We start from the raw sequence: 18,020 nt of genomic DNA, 5'->3' as shown, positions 1-18,020 counted from the left end.
CTATCGTACATTAGGTCGTGTGTAACGGACCTAACACTTACATAATGCGTAGAAGTACATAACATATACCGAGCAAACTAAGGTGAGTTCACTACTCTTTCACAAGCATGCATCCCGGGGGGACAAACAAATTAATATTGCTGGGAGGAATACTTTTAAATGCTTTGGTTTAATTACGATGTTGGTTAATAAACTCGAACTCTATCACGAAAGTCCCTACTTACATACCGAGCTAGTTGCCTGGGAGCAACGGGGTATTAGTTGATAGCGCTATTAGGTTTGGCAAACCTCACACCGTACCTGGGAGGACGAGCGTGAACTAATGACCTTAAACATTTGATCAAAGATGATAGACATTGATGAGGGCACCAAAAACGAACAGTCAGTCGGTACAAAGTTTATTATTCGTAACATGTTGTTAAACTAAACACTTACATGATTTTTGTTAAACAAAACTGTGAACTCGCCAGCTTTCTGCTGATACACTTTTTCTGCATGCTTGCAGGTCGTTAGATACATCGCGAAATGGAACTTGCAGTCTGGGAAGCCGGTGTCGTCATGGGTCATGTCACTTGAGAAGACATTTAATGTTTGCTTATGTTTCCTAAATAAAATGATGTTGAATTGGTTAAACGATGATTTATGCTTCCCGCTGAACGGATATTGGTTTGAATTAAATGTTTTGAAATGCACTTTTCGTATTGAATCATATCATGTGTTTATTATTCCACTGTTAGTTCAATGTGATTAGTGGCTAGATCCCGGTACGTCACACGCTTCGCGGTGGTTTCCGCATGTGGTATTTTGAGGGTGTGACATACCCAACCTTCCAAATCGTCGCGGGATATAAAATCCTAAGTGAAAAATATATCTAACATTTATAATAATTTTTAACAAAAAAATATAACATTTATAATTCATTTACAATAATATATAACAACGTCATCCATATCAATCTAAAAAAATAACAAATAATTTTAAAAAAATATTACAAATTTTAATGTATTTTTTATTATATTTAAAAAAATATAACAATTTTAATTAATTTTATATAAAAATATAAAATTTTTTATTTAATTTTTATCCTATTTAAAAAAATATAACAATTTTAATGTATTTTTTATTTGAAGTTTTATAATAATATAACATTTAACAAAAATATAATTTTTAACCAACAAAACATAACATGTATATATTTTTTTAAAATATATAACAACGTCATCCATATCAATCTAATAATATAAAAAATATTTTTAAAAAAAATATAGCAATTTTTAATGTATTTTTTATAATTTTTAAAAATTATGACAATTTTAATTAATTTTATAACATTTTTAATGTATTGTTTATTAACAATTTTATAATAACTTTTTAACAGAAAAAATATAACATTTAAAAAAAATATATATCATTCGTACCTGATCAATTTTGTACGAAACTTAAGGGTAAGCGGGTTGCTCGTCACCCAATGACTCTTGCGCGTAAGAAGGCTCACCAACGTCTTCTTGTACTCACGAGGCACCACTAACGAAAAAGTTATTGTCATATTCTTCCTGTCCGTACGAGGCCATAATCTGGATCATAGCTAGGCACGACTAACTGAAAAAAAAAACAACGGTTAAATCATAATGGCACATCTAAAAGCCTTCATAATAATAAGTAAATTTATTTTTACCTTGTTAAGATCTGGTAACAACGGTTGGCGGGGCACAACAAACTAAAAAAAAACCAACGGGTAAAAGGTAATGGTAAGTTTAACGCCGAATAGAAAAAAGTATATATACTTACCTCGTTGAGGTCTGACAACAACGATTCATTATGATGGGTACAAAATCCGGACACGACCTCCTCAGCGTGATCATCATTTCCTCTCCCATCGTAAGAACCAGGGCAACAGACCCCTCCTAATATAAATGGTGTGCTAAGTATTTTCATAAACAAAAAAAAAAAGAACAAGTTAAAAAAAAATGCTATACCACACTGATTTCCGGAATAAACGTGCTCGTGTTTGTGTCGGACGACTCGCCGAAAATGTGGTTGAACCAAGAGATGTTGTTAGCGAATGCGAATATATAACGAAGACGATATATATCATCGTCTTCTTCATCGTTTAAATAGGGGAAGCAGAATGCAAATTTACAATTCAATACGGGTCGTATATACCTATACGACCCGTATAGGGCTGACGTCAATCACTTTCTTTCCCTTTTGAGTGACAGAAAGCAACCTCGTACTACAATACACATCGTATAGGCATATACGATGCGTATTAGGGTTGCATGTGACCCTAGATGTCAACTTTGAAGGACAACCTAGTACCAATACGCATCGTATAGGCCTATACGGTACGTATTATTGCGCAGATGGGGACGTTGTCAGCCTTTGATTGACCTTGAAGTTTGAATTTCACCTAAAATGCGTATTAAAGGCGTCGATTTAATTTTCTAAGGTGTGTTAATAATACGACCCAAAAAAAAAAGAAAAAGAAAAGTAGCATCATGTAAAATAAAATAAAGACTATTGTTAGTACTTAACATTAAAAAGATAAAGAAAAGTTGCATCCCGTAATTGACAATTTGGCAACAACCAACCACCCAAATCCTTGTGAATGACCACCAAGCTCTTGTTCCTGTGTTAGATATATTAATCAGAAGAAGCAAGCAAGCAGCCATTAACGATTGAATGGCTTCTTATTTGAATTCGTCTATGGTGTTATCGAAGCCGAAACAGCCGGCTTCCCACCTTGATTTTCTCAATTCGCAACATCTGTCGTCATGGTCTCCGATTACTAGTGTTAGATGGCGAACACATCATCAGCGGTGTTCTGTGGTAAGTTGTGTAATCTCCTTGATGAAATTGTGTTGTGTGTGAAATTGGGGTGGTGGTTATTTGCAGCAGCAGGTTAAGGTTAGGGCATCATCATCGATGGGAAAAGGTTTGAAGGTTATGATTTCTGGTGCGCCTGCTTCTGGTAAAGGAACACAATGCGAGCTCATTACTACCAAAGTAAGTGAATTTATTTATGATTACTTTGTTTCTTCAAACCCATTCATGATGGTTGTTAATGCCCCTTACTTACTTACTTACTTATACAACAACAACTTAAGCATGTGGAGAGAATGACCACTCCTACTTCGGATAGACAGACATTATTCCGATTAAGATCGATAGCATTTTGAGTGAGGTTAAGGCTTTGGGTTTTCTTTGGTTCTCGAATAGATCGAATAGCAACAGGATAGATTGGGGGAAGTGGTGCTCTTTTGTAAATATGTAATTTTTCGTGTAGTCTCGCTTTGTCGACCCGTTTGGGGTCGGCAGTTTCGTTAATGAAGTTTACGTTTCAAAAAAAAAAAAAAAAAAAAAAATCTCCTTTCCCCTTCTTCTATATAAAACTAGTCATCTCATTTAAGTAGGCTATCGTTTGAAACTAATTCCTATATTCAAAAATTTAACATCATTTTGGACCCTAACATTACAACCACTTTCCACTGACTTCCTCTAGTCCAGTGTCAACGACTTTTCGTTGAACTAGGTACGGTATTTATTTCTTCTTGGGTATGTGTCTTGTCCGCCTGACTGCCTGCCGGATCTTACTCATGTTATAAATTACTGATTTAATTCGGAAGTAGCAATATTGAATGAAGCTATGTTGGTACGTGCAGTATGATTTAGTGCATATTGCAGCTGGTGATTTACTGAGAGCAGAAATTGCAGCGGGATCTCAGAGTGGGAAGCAAGCAAAGGAATACATGGAGAAAGGACAACTCGTTCCAGATGAAATAGTTGTCACGGTACGTCTCTTTTACTTTCTTGTTGACTTTTTTTTACAGCTTTTTAACAGCTGACTTTGTTTTTCCTGGATATAGATGGTTAAGAATCGTTTATCACAACCAGATTCTGCTGAAAAGGGTTGGCTTTTGGATGGATACCCAAGAAGCTCTTCACAAGCTACGGCCCTTCAAGCCTATGGTTTTAAGCCCGACATATTTATTCTTCTTGAAGTGAGATGCGTTTTGTTATTTCCATTTTTGTTGTAAATTGTTAGAGGTGGCAAAATAGGTAGATCGGACAATCTTTGTTTCGGGTCGGGTTGTGTAGACACGAAACACTTCTTTTTGAAAAAAAAATTGAAGTTAATTTTTTTTCTGGATATTGGCGTGTCAAACTCAAATAGACGAATAGCGTTACTAAAGTTATACTATTCTATTAAGAGTCTAAACTTTTCAATAATATGATATTGATTAAAAATTCACTTCGGAATACTTATGACCTTTTCAGCCAATGTTTTGAATTTATCCTTTTGAACAAAGTAACAACCGCATAGGAGCATGATACAACTTTAATGAAACAACGTTATCTCTAGATACTTTTTATCGTCATCTTCTCAACTCAAGACGTTCTCTTATTAATAGGTTCCTCAGGAAATTCTTGTTGATAGAGTGGTCGGTCGTAGGTTGGATCCAGTTACTGGTAGAATATACCACATGACATATTCACCCCCTGAAACCGAAGAAATTGCTGCAAGGCTAACCCAACGGTTTGATGACACAGAAGAAAAGGTATGTTTTTAATATTCAGTTTTCTTATTTCAGTCATTATGAACCAAATGATGTTTGTGGGCCCATAAATTATGTTTCTCTTTTTACGTATTTAATTAGTTTTGTGGAGGTATCTATAAGCAAAATTGTATAGTTGTTTATGACTAATATGTGTATGTAATTACTCAATTTAACGGGTTGAAAATTTGCTTAGTGATAATTCAAAAGTGTATAACACAAGTTTCTCATATGTTAATTTATAGGAATTAATTTTTTAACACGTGTTCTTCATGTTAATGTCATATGAAATATCGAAATTAGCTCTTGTTTGCTTTATCCCATTTTATGCTAGTCATTTTTTATATTAGTTTAATAATTATTTGAATTTCTCATGGTCTTATTTTAGGTAAAGCTTAGGCTGCAAACACATAACCAAAATGTAGAATCCGTCCTTTCATTGTTTGAAGATATTACAGTCAAGGTAAGCAATTTCGCATTCTTGAAATAACCTGAAATTCAAGATTGGTTGTTTCATCTATCCTCTAACAGTCTAGGTGACAACTTCAACCCATTTGCTTATTAATCTATCGATTTTCGGTGATCATCCCAAATGACAATAATAAAAATTATCTAAAATGGATTAGGCGACTTAAAACATTCCCAAAGTGTAGTTTGAATACATACAACCTCCCTAAAATGATGCATAAAAAAACATTTATGTAATTATTATAATAATAATAATATATCCTTTGTAAGCATAATTCATGCATAAAGTAGTTATAAAAAAAGGTGCAGACAGAAAAGTGTTGGCAGGTCAATCTGACCCATTTTGATTGGCAGTAAAATTTACTGCAGTTCAATCTAAACCCGTTTTGACCTGTTACTTAGCTCTCTGGGTTAACTTTTGTTTGATGATATGTTAACTAAGAGACAAAAACTTTGTTCTTGGTCCGCCAACTCAAGATAGTGAAGGAAGATGGAAAAGTGTTGGTATTGAAGTCACAGGCGTCTCGGGACCGAGATGTCGGAGTCGAAGGATGCCAACAGTTGTCGACATGATCACAACACAATTCACACCAATACATGATCGAAACAATAACTTGAAAGAAACTTGTAATCGAAACTTGAACCAAATCAGAACTTGATAAACATCAACTTCCAGTACAGAACTTGACGGGCAACAAGCACCGGTGAATCTCCGACCAACCTTGCTGCTTTTCTTTTTTTCGTTTTTCTTTCTCTTTCTTCTTTCTTCTTTTTTCTTTCAGTCAATCCAACAAACATCTGGTGTGCACTTTTTTTTCTGGTTCTTTTTCTTGTGATTAGTCTTCTGGGTTATCTTATTATTTGGGTTTTGTACTTTACTTGAGACTTGTGATTTGGATCAAATTGTTGTGGGATTTTAGTGTTTGGTATAAGGTATTACCTGTTCTATAAATTTATTGTCTTGAAGTTCTTTCAGACATTTCATCAACTACCGGTCAGGCACTTATTTGGTCTCTTAAAGTTGATATTTTCTTCACTTGAGTTGCTTCTTGTTTTCTTTTAAGTACGTTATTTGATCGTTTCATCATCTGGGTTTTCGTTTTTTACTCAAGATTTCGTTCAAACAGTTGTGAGATTTTACTATTTTGGTGTTTATTATTGGGGTGTCAATCTACGACCAACCTCTGGGCATTGACCGACAACAAGCAACGGTCAATCTCCAACCAATCTGCAGCTGAAGAAGCAGGACCAAGAACCTTTCTCCGGCAAGTAGCAACACTTCAGCAGACTGAATTATAAGGGAGACCAAACCCACCAGCGCAACTTCAGTACTTCTAGCGGTTTACGTCTCGGAAATCTCTCTCGGGCCAGGTGCTTTCGTTTCAAAAAAAAAAAAAAAAAAAAAAAACTGATTATAAAGTCTAATAATAATAGCAGACATTTTGTGTGCCTCTTGTGTGGCTTATTGTCTTTTCGTCTTAACTCTGTCGCATACTAAGTGTATTACTTGGTCATAGTCATCTACGCTATTTATTGTCATTGTGTACTTGTTGCGAATTGCATAGTTTTGCCCTTTGTGTTGCCTGTTGTTTGTTACCTTGTGGTTAGTTGTTAGTTGTAAACATTAACAATAGAAACCATGACTTTTACTTGAGATCATGTCCAAGGACGAGAGGTGCAGGAAAGGGTAAAGTGAGAGGGTGTAGTTTACGGGTGGCATCTTGGAACGTAGGAACTCTTAGTAGTAAATTGTTGGAAGTGATAGACGCACTTAAAAGACGTAGGGTACAGATAGCGTGCCTTCAGGAGACTAGGTGGAAAGGACACAAAGCAGAAGAGCGGAATGGGTATAAGTTGTTGTATTCCGGGTCGGATGGGGCCAAGAATGGGGTAGGATTTTTGGTGTCTATAGAACTGCATAAGAATGTAATTGAGGTGATACGACACAACGATAGAATTATGGTGTTAAGGTTAGTATTAGGTGAGCAAGTAGTGTCAGTGGTATGCGCCTATGCACCGCAAGTGGGACTAGGAGAACAAGAGAAAAGAGAGTTCTGGGATTGTCTAGATGTAGTAGTAAGGGCCATACCTAGGGAGGAGAAAATTTTTATAGGAGGAGATTTTAACGGGCACATTGGTAAGGACAGTGATGGCTTTGAGTTGGTACATGGGGGTTTTGGTTTTGGCGATAGGAATAACCTTGGTAGAGACCTTCTAGACTTCGCGGCAGCTCACGACCTAGGTATTATAAACTCGTTCTTTAGGAAGAGGGAATCTCATTTGATCACTTTTAGTAGCGGAGGACGTAACATGCAAATCGACTATCTTCTGATGAGACAGGAAGATCGACGGATGTGGATGGACTGCAAGGTTATACCAAGGGAGACTATTGCGGCTCAACACCATTTGCTGGTAGCAGATATAGCCATAAAAGTAAGGCTAACTGCGGGGGAGAGGAAAACCCGACCTAGGATCCGTTGGGGAGACCTGAAGGGAGAAAAAATTACTATGTTTAGAGATAAAGTTAACTCGATGGCATCGATGCAACTAGGTGACGACGCAAACCGGATGTGGGAAGATATGGCGACTACGATCACTACGGTGGCAAATGAGACGCTAGGGGTGACAACAGGAAAGACTAGTGGGCATAAGGAGTCCTGGTGGTGGAATGAAGACGTGCATGCCAAAATAAAGGCTAAGCAACAGAGTTTTAGAGATCTTTTGAGGTGCACAGTTGAGGAGGAGCGGCTGAGGGTGAGGGAGATATACAAGAAGGCAAAAAGGGAAGCGAAAAAGGCGGTGACCGAGGCGAAAAACACAACCTATAAAAAATGTATGAACGTTTGGAAACGAAAGAGGGGGAGCATGATATGTTCAAGATTTCAAAAGCTAGGGAGCGAAGAAGACGAGACCTAGGAGTAGTAAAGTTTATCAAAGGAGAGGATGGAAGTGTTTTAGTCAGGGCACATGACATTAAGTTGAGATGGCAAACCTACTTCCATAATCTTTTCAACGACGGTAGGGCATACCAACAAGATAGCAGCAATCCCAGGACCCAAAGGCGACAACAGAATAATTGCTACTGCAGGAGGATCACACATGAAGAGGTGAGGATGGCACTTAGGAAGATGGGAAGAGGCAAGGCAGTAGGTTTGGACAACATACCGATTGAGGTGTGGAAGTGTTTGGGGGAAGAAGGAGTCCGATGGTTAACACTTTTGTTCAATAGTATTTTCAAGACTGGAAAAATGCCAGATCAGTGGAGGAGAAGTGTCGTGGTGCCTTTATACAAGAATAAAGGAGACGCTCAATGTTGTGGGAACTACAGAGGAATCAAACTGCTAAGCCACACTATGAAGCTCTGGGAGAGGGTAATTGAAACTAGAATTAGAAGAGAAACGCATGTTTCAGTAAACCAATTTGGATTCATGAAAGGGAGGTCAACTACAGAAGCGATACATATTCTAAGGAAACTGATGGAAAAATATAGAGCGAAGAAACAAGATTTACATATGGTGTTCATCGACCTTGAAAAGGCATATGACAGTGTCCCACGACAACTGATTTGGGATAGTTTGGAGGGTCGGGGGCTACCTGGGAAGTATATAGACACAATTAAGGATACATACGATAGAACGGAAACTAGTGTCCGCACGCCCGTAGGGGATACAAACTTCTTTCTTGTGGAGGTATAATAACAAGAAAAGGTATGGTATTTTTATTGAATACTCAACAATGAGATTACAATCAATATATAGACTAATATCCGATAACTATGGAAAGAGATAAATATAGAAACTAAATCATAATCAAACTATAATACTAGAATAACTGATTATTCTAGAAAACTCTCGGTTCAATATTCCCCCGCAAGTTCAGGGCGGTCAGCAATCTGTAACTTGGTTCGTAAGAAATCGAATTTTTGCGCGGGCAGCGGTTTTGTAAAAATATCAGCAATTTGTTCCTTCGTTGATATAAACTTCACGGTGAGATTGCCCTGTGAGACCTGTTCACGAACAAAGTTGTAATCGACTTCCACGTGTTTGGTGCGGGCATGAAATACTGGATTAGCGGTGAGGTAGGTGGCACCAAGATTGTCGCACCAAAGAGTAGGAGCTCCACTGTCCAAACCAAGTTCACGAAGGAGTGATTTTAGCCAAATCAGTTCTGCAACAGTATCAGCGATTGCTTTGTATTCTGACTCAGTTGAAGAGCGAGAAACTGTTTTCTGCTTTTTAGCCGACCAGGAAACAAGGTTAGAACCCAGATAAATGGCAAATCCCCCCGTTGATCGACGGTCAATAGGACATCCTGCCCAATCAGAGTCTGAAAATGCCCGTAGGTTAGCCTGCCAATGAGAATCAGAGAAAGCCTGTAATCGATACCCCGTGTTGTGACGGATCCAAAGACCCATGTTGATTGTGCCATTCAAGTAGCGTAATATACGTTTGACAGCAGACCAATGATTTTCCGTAGGAGCATGCATAAACTGACAAACCCGGTTTACAGCAAAGGCAATGTCAGGCCGGGAAAGTGTGGCATATTGAAGAGCTCCAACAATTTGCCTGTAACGAGAGGGGTCATCAAGTGGAGGGCTATCATCGGGAAGAAGCACATGGGAAGTGCTCATCGGAGTGGAGATAGGCTTGCAGTCTGTCAAGCCGGCACGGTGCATAACATCGTTAATGTACTTTCGTTGTGAAAGAACAAGATCTGAGTTCTTATGAATAACCTCCACTCCAAGAAAATAATGTAATTGACCCAAGTCCTTTAGAGCAAAAAGTGAGTCAAGACGCTCAATGATGTTGGAGACGGCACCTGAGTGATTCCCCGTGATGATAATATCATCAACATAAACTAGAAGATAGACAAGTAGGCCCGACGAGTTAAGAATGAACAGCGAAGGATCCGTTTTGGACCCATGAAATCCCAGCTGTAAAAGAGCAGTGGACAGTTTATTGAACCAGGCCCGGGGTGCCTGTTTAAGGCCATAAATAGCTTTGTTGAGCAAGCAAACATGATCCGGTTTGTTCGGGTCAGTGAAGCCTGGAGGTTGTCGCATGTAGACTGTTTCTTCCAGGTTTCCGTGTAGGAAGGCCGTTTGAATATCCAACTGCCGTAGGGGCCACCGATTTGTCACAGCCAGAGACAAAATTGTCCGAATAGTAACTGGCTTTATAACGGGGCTGAAAGTTTCATGATAATCAACACCGTGTTGTTGATGAAAGCCCTTTGCAACCAAGCGTGCCTTGTACCTGCTAACTTTCCCAGTTTCATCAGTTTTTAACCTGTAAACCCACTTACAATCAACCACATTAGTGTTTGGGACAGGTGGTACAAGGGTCCACGTACCATTCTTATAGAGCGCGTTCAATTCTTCGGACATAGCATCGCGCCATTCCGAATACTTGTTGGCAATAGTAAAAGTAGGAGGTTCGAATGGGAGAGAGGAAGCGGTGGCGGTGTATGCAGCCGGATTGTATCGATCCGGTCGTTTTGGGTGCGGCCGAAGGTTTGCAGGCCGTGAGCGTGCGGCTGCAGAGGCAGGGTGGCTGCCGGGGGCAGCCGAGGGAAGAGGGGTGTCGGTGGTGGATGGTTCGGGGCTGGTGGTAGGTGGCTGGGCCGAGGGAGTAGGTTCAGGGCTGGTGGTAGGTGGCTGGCCCGAGGGAGTAGGTTCAGGGCTGGTGGAATTGGGCTGGGCCGAGGGTGTAGGTTCGGGTGTAGGGCTGTTCGGTGGAGGGTGTGGTGGGAAACCAGGAGGTGGGTTAGGAAAAATAGAGATGTAAGGAGAAGAGGGTGGTGGTGAGGGTGGCTTGGGAGATGGAGCGTATGGAAATACTTGTTCGTTGAAACGAACATGGCGAGCAATATAGATACGCTCGGTATGTGGATCGAAACACCTATAGCCATGATGAGAAGGGCTATAGCCGAGAAACACGCAAGGCGTGGAGCGAAACTCAATTTTGTGGTGATTGTAGGGGCGAAGGTAAGGAAAACATTGAGAACCAAATACCCGTAGGAAGGAATAATCTGGTTTGCGGCCGTAAATGTGCTCAAATGGAGATTTGTTTGAAAGGTGAGATTGGGCCATGAGTGAAAGGCCTGTTTCGACAACATGGCGATGTCTGCGTTCCACAAAGCCGTTCTGTTCACTTGTGTGAGGACAAGAACGACGGTGAAGGATCCCAAGGTTGCGGCAGAGAGTTGCAAGTGGACGAAACTCACCACCCCAGTCCGATTGGATGGACTTTAATTTTGTGTTGAACTGGCGTTCAACCATGGTGATGAAGTTGGTTAAGATGGCATAGACATCGGATTTTTGGGATAAAGGGTAAAGCCACATGTAACGAGTATGGTGATCAACGCATAGTAAGAAGTAACGATGACCATCAATGGATGGTGACGGGGTAGGGCCCCAAACATCACAATATATAAGATCTAAAATATTGTTACTACGAAAATTGGAATCAGACAAATGCAATTTGGATGACTTTCCCATTTGACAAAAAGGACACAAATGTTTGAACAATTTATTAGAAACTGGTAAAGAACAATAAGAAACAATGGAATTAAAAACTTGAGCATGTGGATGTCCTAAGCGTTGGTGCCAAACATCCGATGAAGCTTTGACAGCGGTGAAAGCAACCTTGGGTAGAGTCTTTAGTTGAGGAAGGCGGATAGAGTATAAGCCGTGCTCACTGGGGCCCGAAAGGAGGATAGTGCGGGTAGACTCGTCCTTCACAAGAAAATAAGATGAATGAAATTCAAAAAAGACATCATTGTCAAAGCAAAACTTTTGAACAGATAAAAGATTTTGTTTAAGTTTTGGAACATGAAGAATGTCAGAAAGATTAAAAATTTTATTAGACGAGTGGATTTTTGAAGACCCGATACGAAAAATAGGAATAGAGGAACCATTGCCAACAAGTAAGGAGTCATTACCAAAATATGCCTCAGAATTGTCCAGGTTCGATAAGTCTGGTGTTGCGTGATGAGTGGCGCCAGTGTCCGTTTTCCAAGTACTGCCGGAAGAAGAAGCACCATCCGTAAAAGCAGTGAAGTTGGCCTGAGGAGCAGACCTTGACTGACCCGAGTTTTGATTCGGACACTGGGATGGTAGATGGGCAATTCCACACCGATTGCAATGACCATAGACGGTGTTTTGAGTTGAAGCCCATGAGAACTGTCTTGTGCCACCGTTGTCTCTGGAACGCGGATTGAATGAACCCCGAGAGTTACCTCTGCCCCTGTTGTTTCGGCCAGTTCGGTTTTGGTTGTTGTTGGATCGAGATCCAAAGTAGGCCTGAGGTTGTGATGGATTGGGCTGCAACTGATAACCCAGCTGAGAAGCAGCCAATTGAAGATTTTGGATTTGTTGTTGCAATTGGTCTAGGTTTGGTGAGCTCAGGACAGCCGAAGGCTGAGAGGGTGGTTGAGCCGCGGCCAGAAAAGCCGATGGGTTGGGGCTGAATGTTTTGGTGACAGCATAATCATGATCGGACAGCAAAGAGTAGATCTCGTTAAACTGGATGGGAGGTTTTCTTCCCAGCACGCTGCCCTTTAAGCCGGTGTATTCTTCACGAAGCCCTGCAAGAGTGTGCATAACGAGGTCGCTGTCCAATACCGGTTTTCCAATGTTAGCGAGTGCAGTAGCATATGCTTGGGCCCTGCATAAATAGTCAATTGGTTTTTCATCACCCTTCATGGTGATGCGAAGAAGTTGATTTTTGAGGTAAAACTCATGGGAGGCTGTACTGGGCGCATAGGCCCGTTCCAGAGATTGCCAGACATCCCGGGATGTTTTCCCTTGGATGTGTTGATACGATTCTTCAGAGACGGTTGAGATCAACAAGGTTCGAATGTGGGCATCATTCGAGATCCAAGGAGCATAGCTTGGATTGTCAGTCGTAGCTTCACCAGTTTGTACCTTCTGTTCTGGGCAGGGGACGGTTCCGTCGATATAACCAAATAGGTTATGAGATGTGAGAAACGATTCAAGCATCTGCCTCCAATAACCATAATTCGTGGGTTTGAGGGTGAAGGGAAACTTGTGGGAGTTATGGGTCGTCTTCTCCGGGTTGGAAAAACAGAGTATAGCCGCCATTGAGAGCAGGGGAGTAGGCCGGAAGTTGCGTCGGCTGAGATTTTAGAATCGGCAGAGGAGTACCGATTAGGGTTAGGAAAATTTTTAGGAGGTAAATCTGGCTCTTGATACCATAATAACAAGAAAAGGTATGGTATTTTTATTGAATACTCAACAATGAGATTACAATCAATATATAGACTAATATCCGATAACTATGGAAAGAGATAAATATAGAAACTAAATCATAATCAAACTATAATACTAGAATAACTGATTATTCTAGAAAACTCTCGGTTCAATAAGGTAGGACTCCACCAAGGGTCTGCGTTGAGCCCTTTCCTTTTTGCGGTGGTCTTGGATGAGTTGTCTAAGTTGATCCAGGAGCCAGTTCCGTGGTGCATGCTTTTTGCAGACGATATTGTGTTGATTGCAGAAACTAAACAGTGCCTCAACGCGAGGTTAGAGGCGTGGCGATTAGCTCTAGAGGGCAAGGGCCTAAGGATTAGTCGATCTAAGACTGAGTATCTACACAGTGATTTCAGTGGTGTAGCTGATGACGATGACACCCAAATCACCATTGAGGATCAATTGGTCCCGCATGTTACTAAATTTAAATATTTGGGGTCGTTTGTACAAAGGGATGGTGACATAGATAGTGATGTAACCCATCGCATACAGGCTGGCTGGTGTAGATGGAGGGCAGCCAGTGGAGTATTGTGCGATAGGAGGTTCCCTACTAAACTAAAGGGAAAATTTTACAGGGTAGCAGTTAGACCAGCTATGTTGTATGGAACAGACTGTTGGGCTATCAAGAAGACACAAGCGCGCAAGTAGGAGGTAGCAGAGATGAGGATGCTGAGGTGGATGTGTGGACACACGAGGTTGGATCGGATAAGAAATGAGGTTTTTAGGGAGAGATTAGGAGTGGTTAGTATATCGGATAAGATTAAGGAGGGGAGATTGAGATGGTTTGGGCATGTGAAGCGGAGACAAACGACATCACCAGTTAGAGTAGTGGAAACTCTTACTGTGGAGGGGAAGAGACGAAGAGGCAGACCCAAACTGACATGGGAAGAGCAGATTAGGCATGATTTACTAGAGTTGCATCTTTCTGAGGACATGGTCCAAGATAGGACTTCGTGGAGGCGTAGGATTAGGATTAAGGACTTCTAGAGGATACTGCAGTAAGGTCTTAGGTGTATTTTAGGGAAGTAGGTTTTCTTATTCTTTTAAGTGACTTTACCGACGATTGACTTCTTGTGTATATGCCCAAATGATGTGATATGCTATTATACATGATTTACATTATACTGTGTCACTCTTGATGTGTTTGTTTGCTGTTCGTTTTGGAGCCGAGGGTCTCTTCTGGAAGCAGCCTCTCTATCCCTAGGGATAGAGGCAAGGTCTGTCTACATCCCACCCTCCCCAGACCCTATGAGTAGCTTTGCCATTTGTGGGATTTACTGGGTATGGTTGTTGTTGTTGTTCCAGTACAGAAACTTGATTGTTGAAACCCTATTTATAAGTGTTGAAGGGGTGCGACTTGAAGGATACGTCGATCACAGAATAGTTGTGTCAATTCCTTCATAACCGCAAAACAGTTATATCCCCTTACACTCATGTCGTTTCAACAAACAAGCCCAAAATACAAACAACCCTATTGGACTCTATACACTTGTTCGACCCATTAACTACATGGCCTCAGGACCAAATTCAACATAAAAGTAAGCAATTAAATTGTTTGACCCACTAAACAGACTAATAAAACATAAATAAAGCTGTTGCGTTTTTTTCTTTTTCTTCGAACTCGGTGGTGCTGATTATCGGACTTCATTTTCCCTCCTAATCAGTGCAGCCGTAGTTCGCCATTTCATGCTACTCGTCTTTCTTGTCGCTTAACTATGATCACCAAATCATCGTCGCTCAAATCGTCGATCCAGCCGTTGCTCTTTTCATCGACCACCTTGCTTTCTTCATCAACCTTTGCTCCACTAGTACCCGCTTCATGCGTGTTGTCTTCAGTCTCTTCGCGCTTGGTCTTCATAAGTTCAAAATACCATTCCACCAATTCGATGTAACGAACATATGCAACCTTCAACCTTCACTTCATAATCGTCATCACAATCGAAACCTCATTGTACAACCACTTTGTTCCATGCATTATCTTGTATAATCTTCTTGAATCCACCATACTCCTTAACAACTTCGTAGAGTGCAACCAAATCAACGGGTTTACCGTTCAAGAGTGTAGGTGGCATTTCGCTTGTCTTGCAAATTCCAAAGTAACATGGTATGAACAATGTTACGATTTCTTTCATACTAGCCTTGAAAAACTACAAGAATATGTTGAAGAATATTATGAAAAGGAATTCGAAATAGAGAGACGGAAAACAAAGAAAAATTCGAAAAAGGCACTTCGGGAACGAAAAATGTTGATGTTGAATATTCTAAGCGGGCGAAGTTGGGTTTGATAACTTACTTAGAAGGCATGGAAAAGAACCCGCTAGAATCAAGAGAAGAGACGCGACGGAAGGCGGTGTCGAAAGCACAAGACGAAGAAGATGTAATAGAGAAAGATACCATAATCGAAAGTTGCCTGGACGTGCTCGATTTGATCATTCTACACGAAGAAGTGGCGGAACATAAAGGATTCTTCAAGGCTAGTATAAAAGAAATCGTAACATTGTTCATACCATGTTACTTTGGAGTTTGCAAGACAAGCGAAATGCCACCTACACTCTTGAACGGTAAACCCGTTGATTTGGTTGCACTCTACGAAGTTGTTAAGGAGTATGGTGGATTCAAGAAGGTTATACAAGATAATGCATGGAACAAAGTGGCTGTACAATGCGGTTTCGATTGTGATGACGATTATGAAGTGAAGGTTGCATATGTACGTTACATCGAATTGGTGGAATGGTATTTTGAACTCATGAAGACCAAGCGTGAAGAGAATGAAGACAACACGCATGAAGCCGGTACTAGCGGAGCAAAGGTTGATGAAGAAAGCAAGGTGGTCGATGAAAAGAGCAATGGCTGGATCGACGATTCGAGCTACGATGATTTAGTGATCATAGTTGAGGTCACCGACAAGAAAGACGAGTAGCATGAAATGGCGAACTATGGCTGCACTGATTAGGAGGGAAAATGAAGTCCGATAATCAGCACAACCGAGTTCGAAGAAAAAGAAAAAAACGCAGCAGCTTTATTTATGTTTTATTAGTCTGTTTAGTTGGTCAAACAATTTAATTGCTTACTGTTATGTTGAATTTGGGCCTGAGGCCATGTAGTTAATGGGTCGAACAAGTGTCTAGAGTCCAGTAGGGTTGTTTGTATTTTGGGCTTGTTTGTTGAAACGACGTGAGTGTAAGGGGATATAACTGTTTTGCGGTTATGAAGGAATCGACACAACCGTTCTATGGTCGACGTATTCTTCAAGTCGCACGCCTTCAACACTTATAAATAGGGTTTTAACAATCAAGTTTCTGTACTGGAAGTTGATGTTTATCAAGTTCTGATTTGGTTCAAGTTTCGGTTAGTTCAGTTTCTTTCAAGTTATTGTTTCGATCATGTATTAGTGTGAATTGTGTTGTGATCATGTTGGCATCCTTCGACTCCGACATCTCGGTCCCGAGACGCCTGTGACTTCGACACCAACAAAAAGTATATCAACTCTTATAGGGTCTTTGTTAAGATCATTAAAGTGTGTGTACGTGTGTGTTTGAGGGAAAGGGTGAGTTGATGCCTTTTTTTTTTTTTTTTTTTTTTTTAATTAGACACAGATAAGTAATTTACAATGATGTATTATCATGTGACAACTTCTTGATCTCTTCTTGAAATACGATTATTTTGACGTCAAAGTTTTGTAGTCATTGTTAATATCACTTCTACCTGGAGCGCTCAAACTGAATATTAGAATTCTGTGCACAATAAACAGTTTTTAAACTAGGATTGGCAATTGTGCCAAGTTGGCGGGTTTGAGGTTGACAGATTGAATCATTGAACCTGAACACGACCCATATGTCTATTCGTGTCAAAGACATAAGCCTTAACCTGGATTCCATTTATCTTAATGAGCGGTAAACAAGTCGTAAACCTGTTAAATGTGTCATAAACGAAATGGGTTAGACGGATTATAAACGGGTTGGCAAGTCAACCCAAACATGACACATTTAATTAAATGGTTAAACAGGCCTACTCATACTTTGCGACGTTTTAATTCGTGCTAGGATTTGCCACACCTAGATTGAACACACCTTTAATAGAAGTCTTATCTCATGTTTGTTTCAGGTGGATGGAAGTCTCTCCAAGGAGGATGTATTTGCCACGATTGATAGTGCGCTCTCAAATCTTATCAAGCAAAAGAATGCCACTTTAGGAATGGCAGCTGCGTGATCTAAAACGATAACAAGCCTGCCGTTACATTGTCATTTTGTCATCTCATTTGGTTTGATGTGTAATTTTTTTCTTTTATTATTGTTTTTCATAATGTTCTTGCAAGACATTTTTCAGGATGACAATGTTGTATTTGATACACATATAGATATGTTATATAATAAATAATGCTTTTCCAACTATAGGGTTCATCGGGTATGGTTATGCTCCTGGATACAATGATGCAGCATGCAGAGCTTATATGTGTGTGTGTATCCAAACTAAAACAACTATATAAATTTTTGTATTTGAAGTATATACAGCAGTGAGTCCAAACTAATACCACTATATAATTTTTGTTGTGCTTACATGTCCAAATATATTTTAATGAATATATGATATCAAAAGCATAAAATGTGAGTTATAGTTCTTGGGTAATCTTGGTAAATTGCAAAAGGTAAATGGTACAAGTGGAAGGAGTTGATCTTTGAGTCTTGCTTTACTTATTTTGATGTTGTACCCTATATGAATTTAAC

General features: G+C 40.0%; 1 protein-coding gene across 2 annotated transcripts; it reads left to right on the top strand.

Moving 5' to 3' along the window:
• Nucleotides 1-2,540: 2,540 nt before the first annotated feature.
• On the top strand, nt 2,541-17,687 carry LOC110915727 (adenylate kinase, chloroplastic). Of its 2 annotated transcripts, none has more exons than XM_022160467.2 (7): nt 2,541-2,829; nt 2,896-3,006; nt 3,663-3,791; nt 3,867-4,001; nt 4,413-4,559; nt 4,945-5,019; nt 17,401-17,687. In XM_022160467.2, the coding sequence occupies exons 1-7, from the start codon at nt 2,683-2,685 to the stop codon at nt 17,503-17,505; spliced, it is 849 nt and encodes a 282-aa protein (XP_022016159.1). In that variant the 5' UTR covers nt 2,541-2,682; the 3' UTR covers nt 17,506-17,687. The 2 variants fall into 2 exon arrangements, with proteins under 2 accessions (XP_022016159.1, XP_022016168.1); XM_022160476.2 differs by having other exon boundaries at nt 2,550-2,829; nt 2,899-3,006.
• The last annotated feature ends 333 nt before the right edge of the window (nt 17,688-18,020 follow it).

The sequence above is a fragment of the Helianthus annuus genome, chromosome 2, assembly GCF_002127325.2.
Source record: "Helianthus annuus cultivar XRQ/B chromosome 2, HanXRQr2.0-SUNRISE, whole genome shotgun sequence".
Taxonomy (NCBI): domain Eukaryota; kingdom Viridiplantae; phylum Streptophyta; class Magnoliopsida; order Asterales; family Asteraceae; genus Helianthus; species Helianthus annuus.
This window is presented reverse-complemented; position numbering and strand designations above follow the sequence as displayed.

Coding starts and splice junctions, on each gene's coding strand:
- LOC110915727 (XM_022160467.2), top strand. CDS start 2,683: ATGGCTTCTTATTTGAATTCGTCTATGGTGTTATCGAAGCCGAAACAG. Junction 2,830..2,895: donor ATCATCAGCGGTGTTCTGTG/GTAAGTTGTGTA, acceptor GGTTATTTGCAG/CAGCAGGTTAAGGTTAGGGC. Junction 3,007..3,662: donor GCGAGCTCATTACTACCAAA/GTAAGTGAATTT, acceptor TGGTACGTGCAG/TATGATTTAGTGCATATTGC.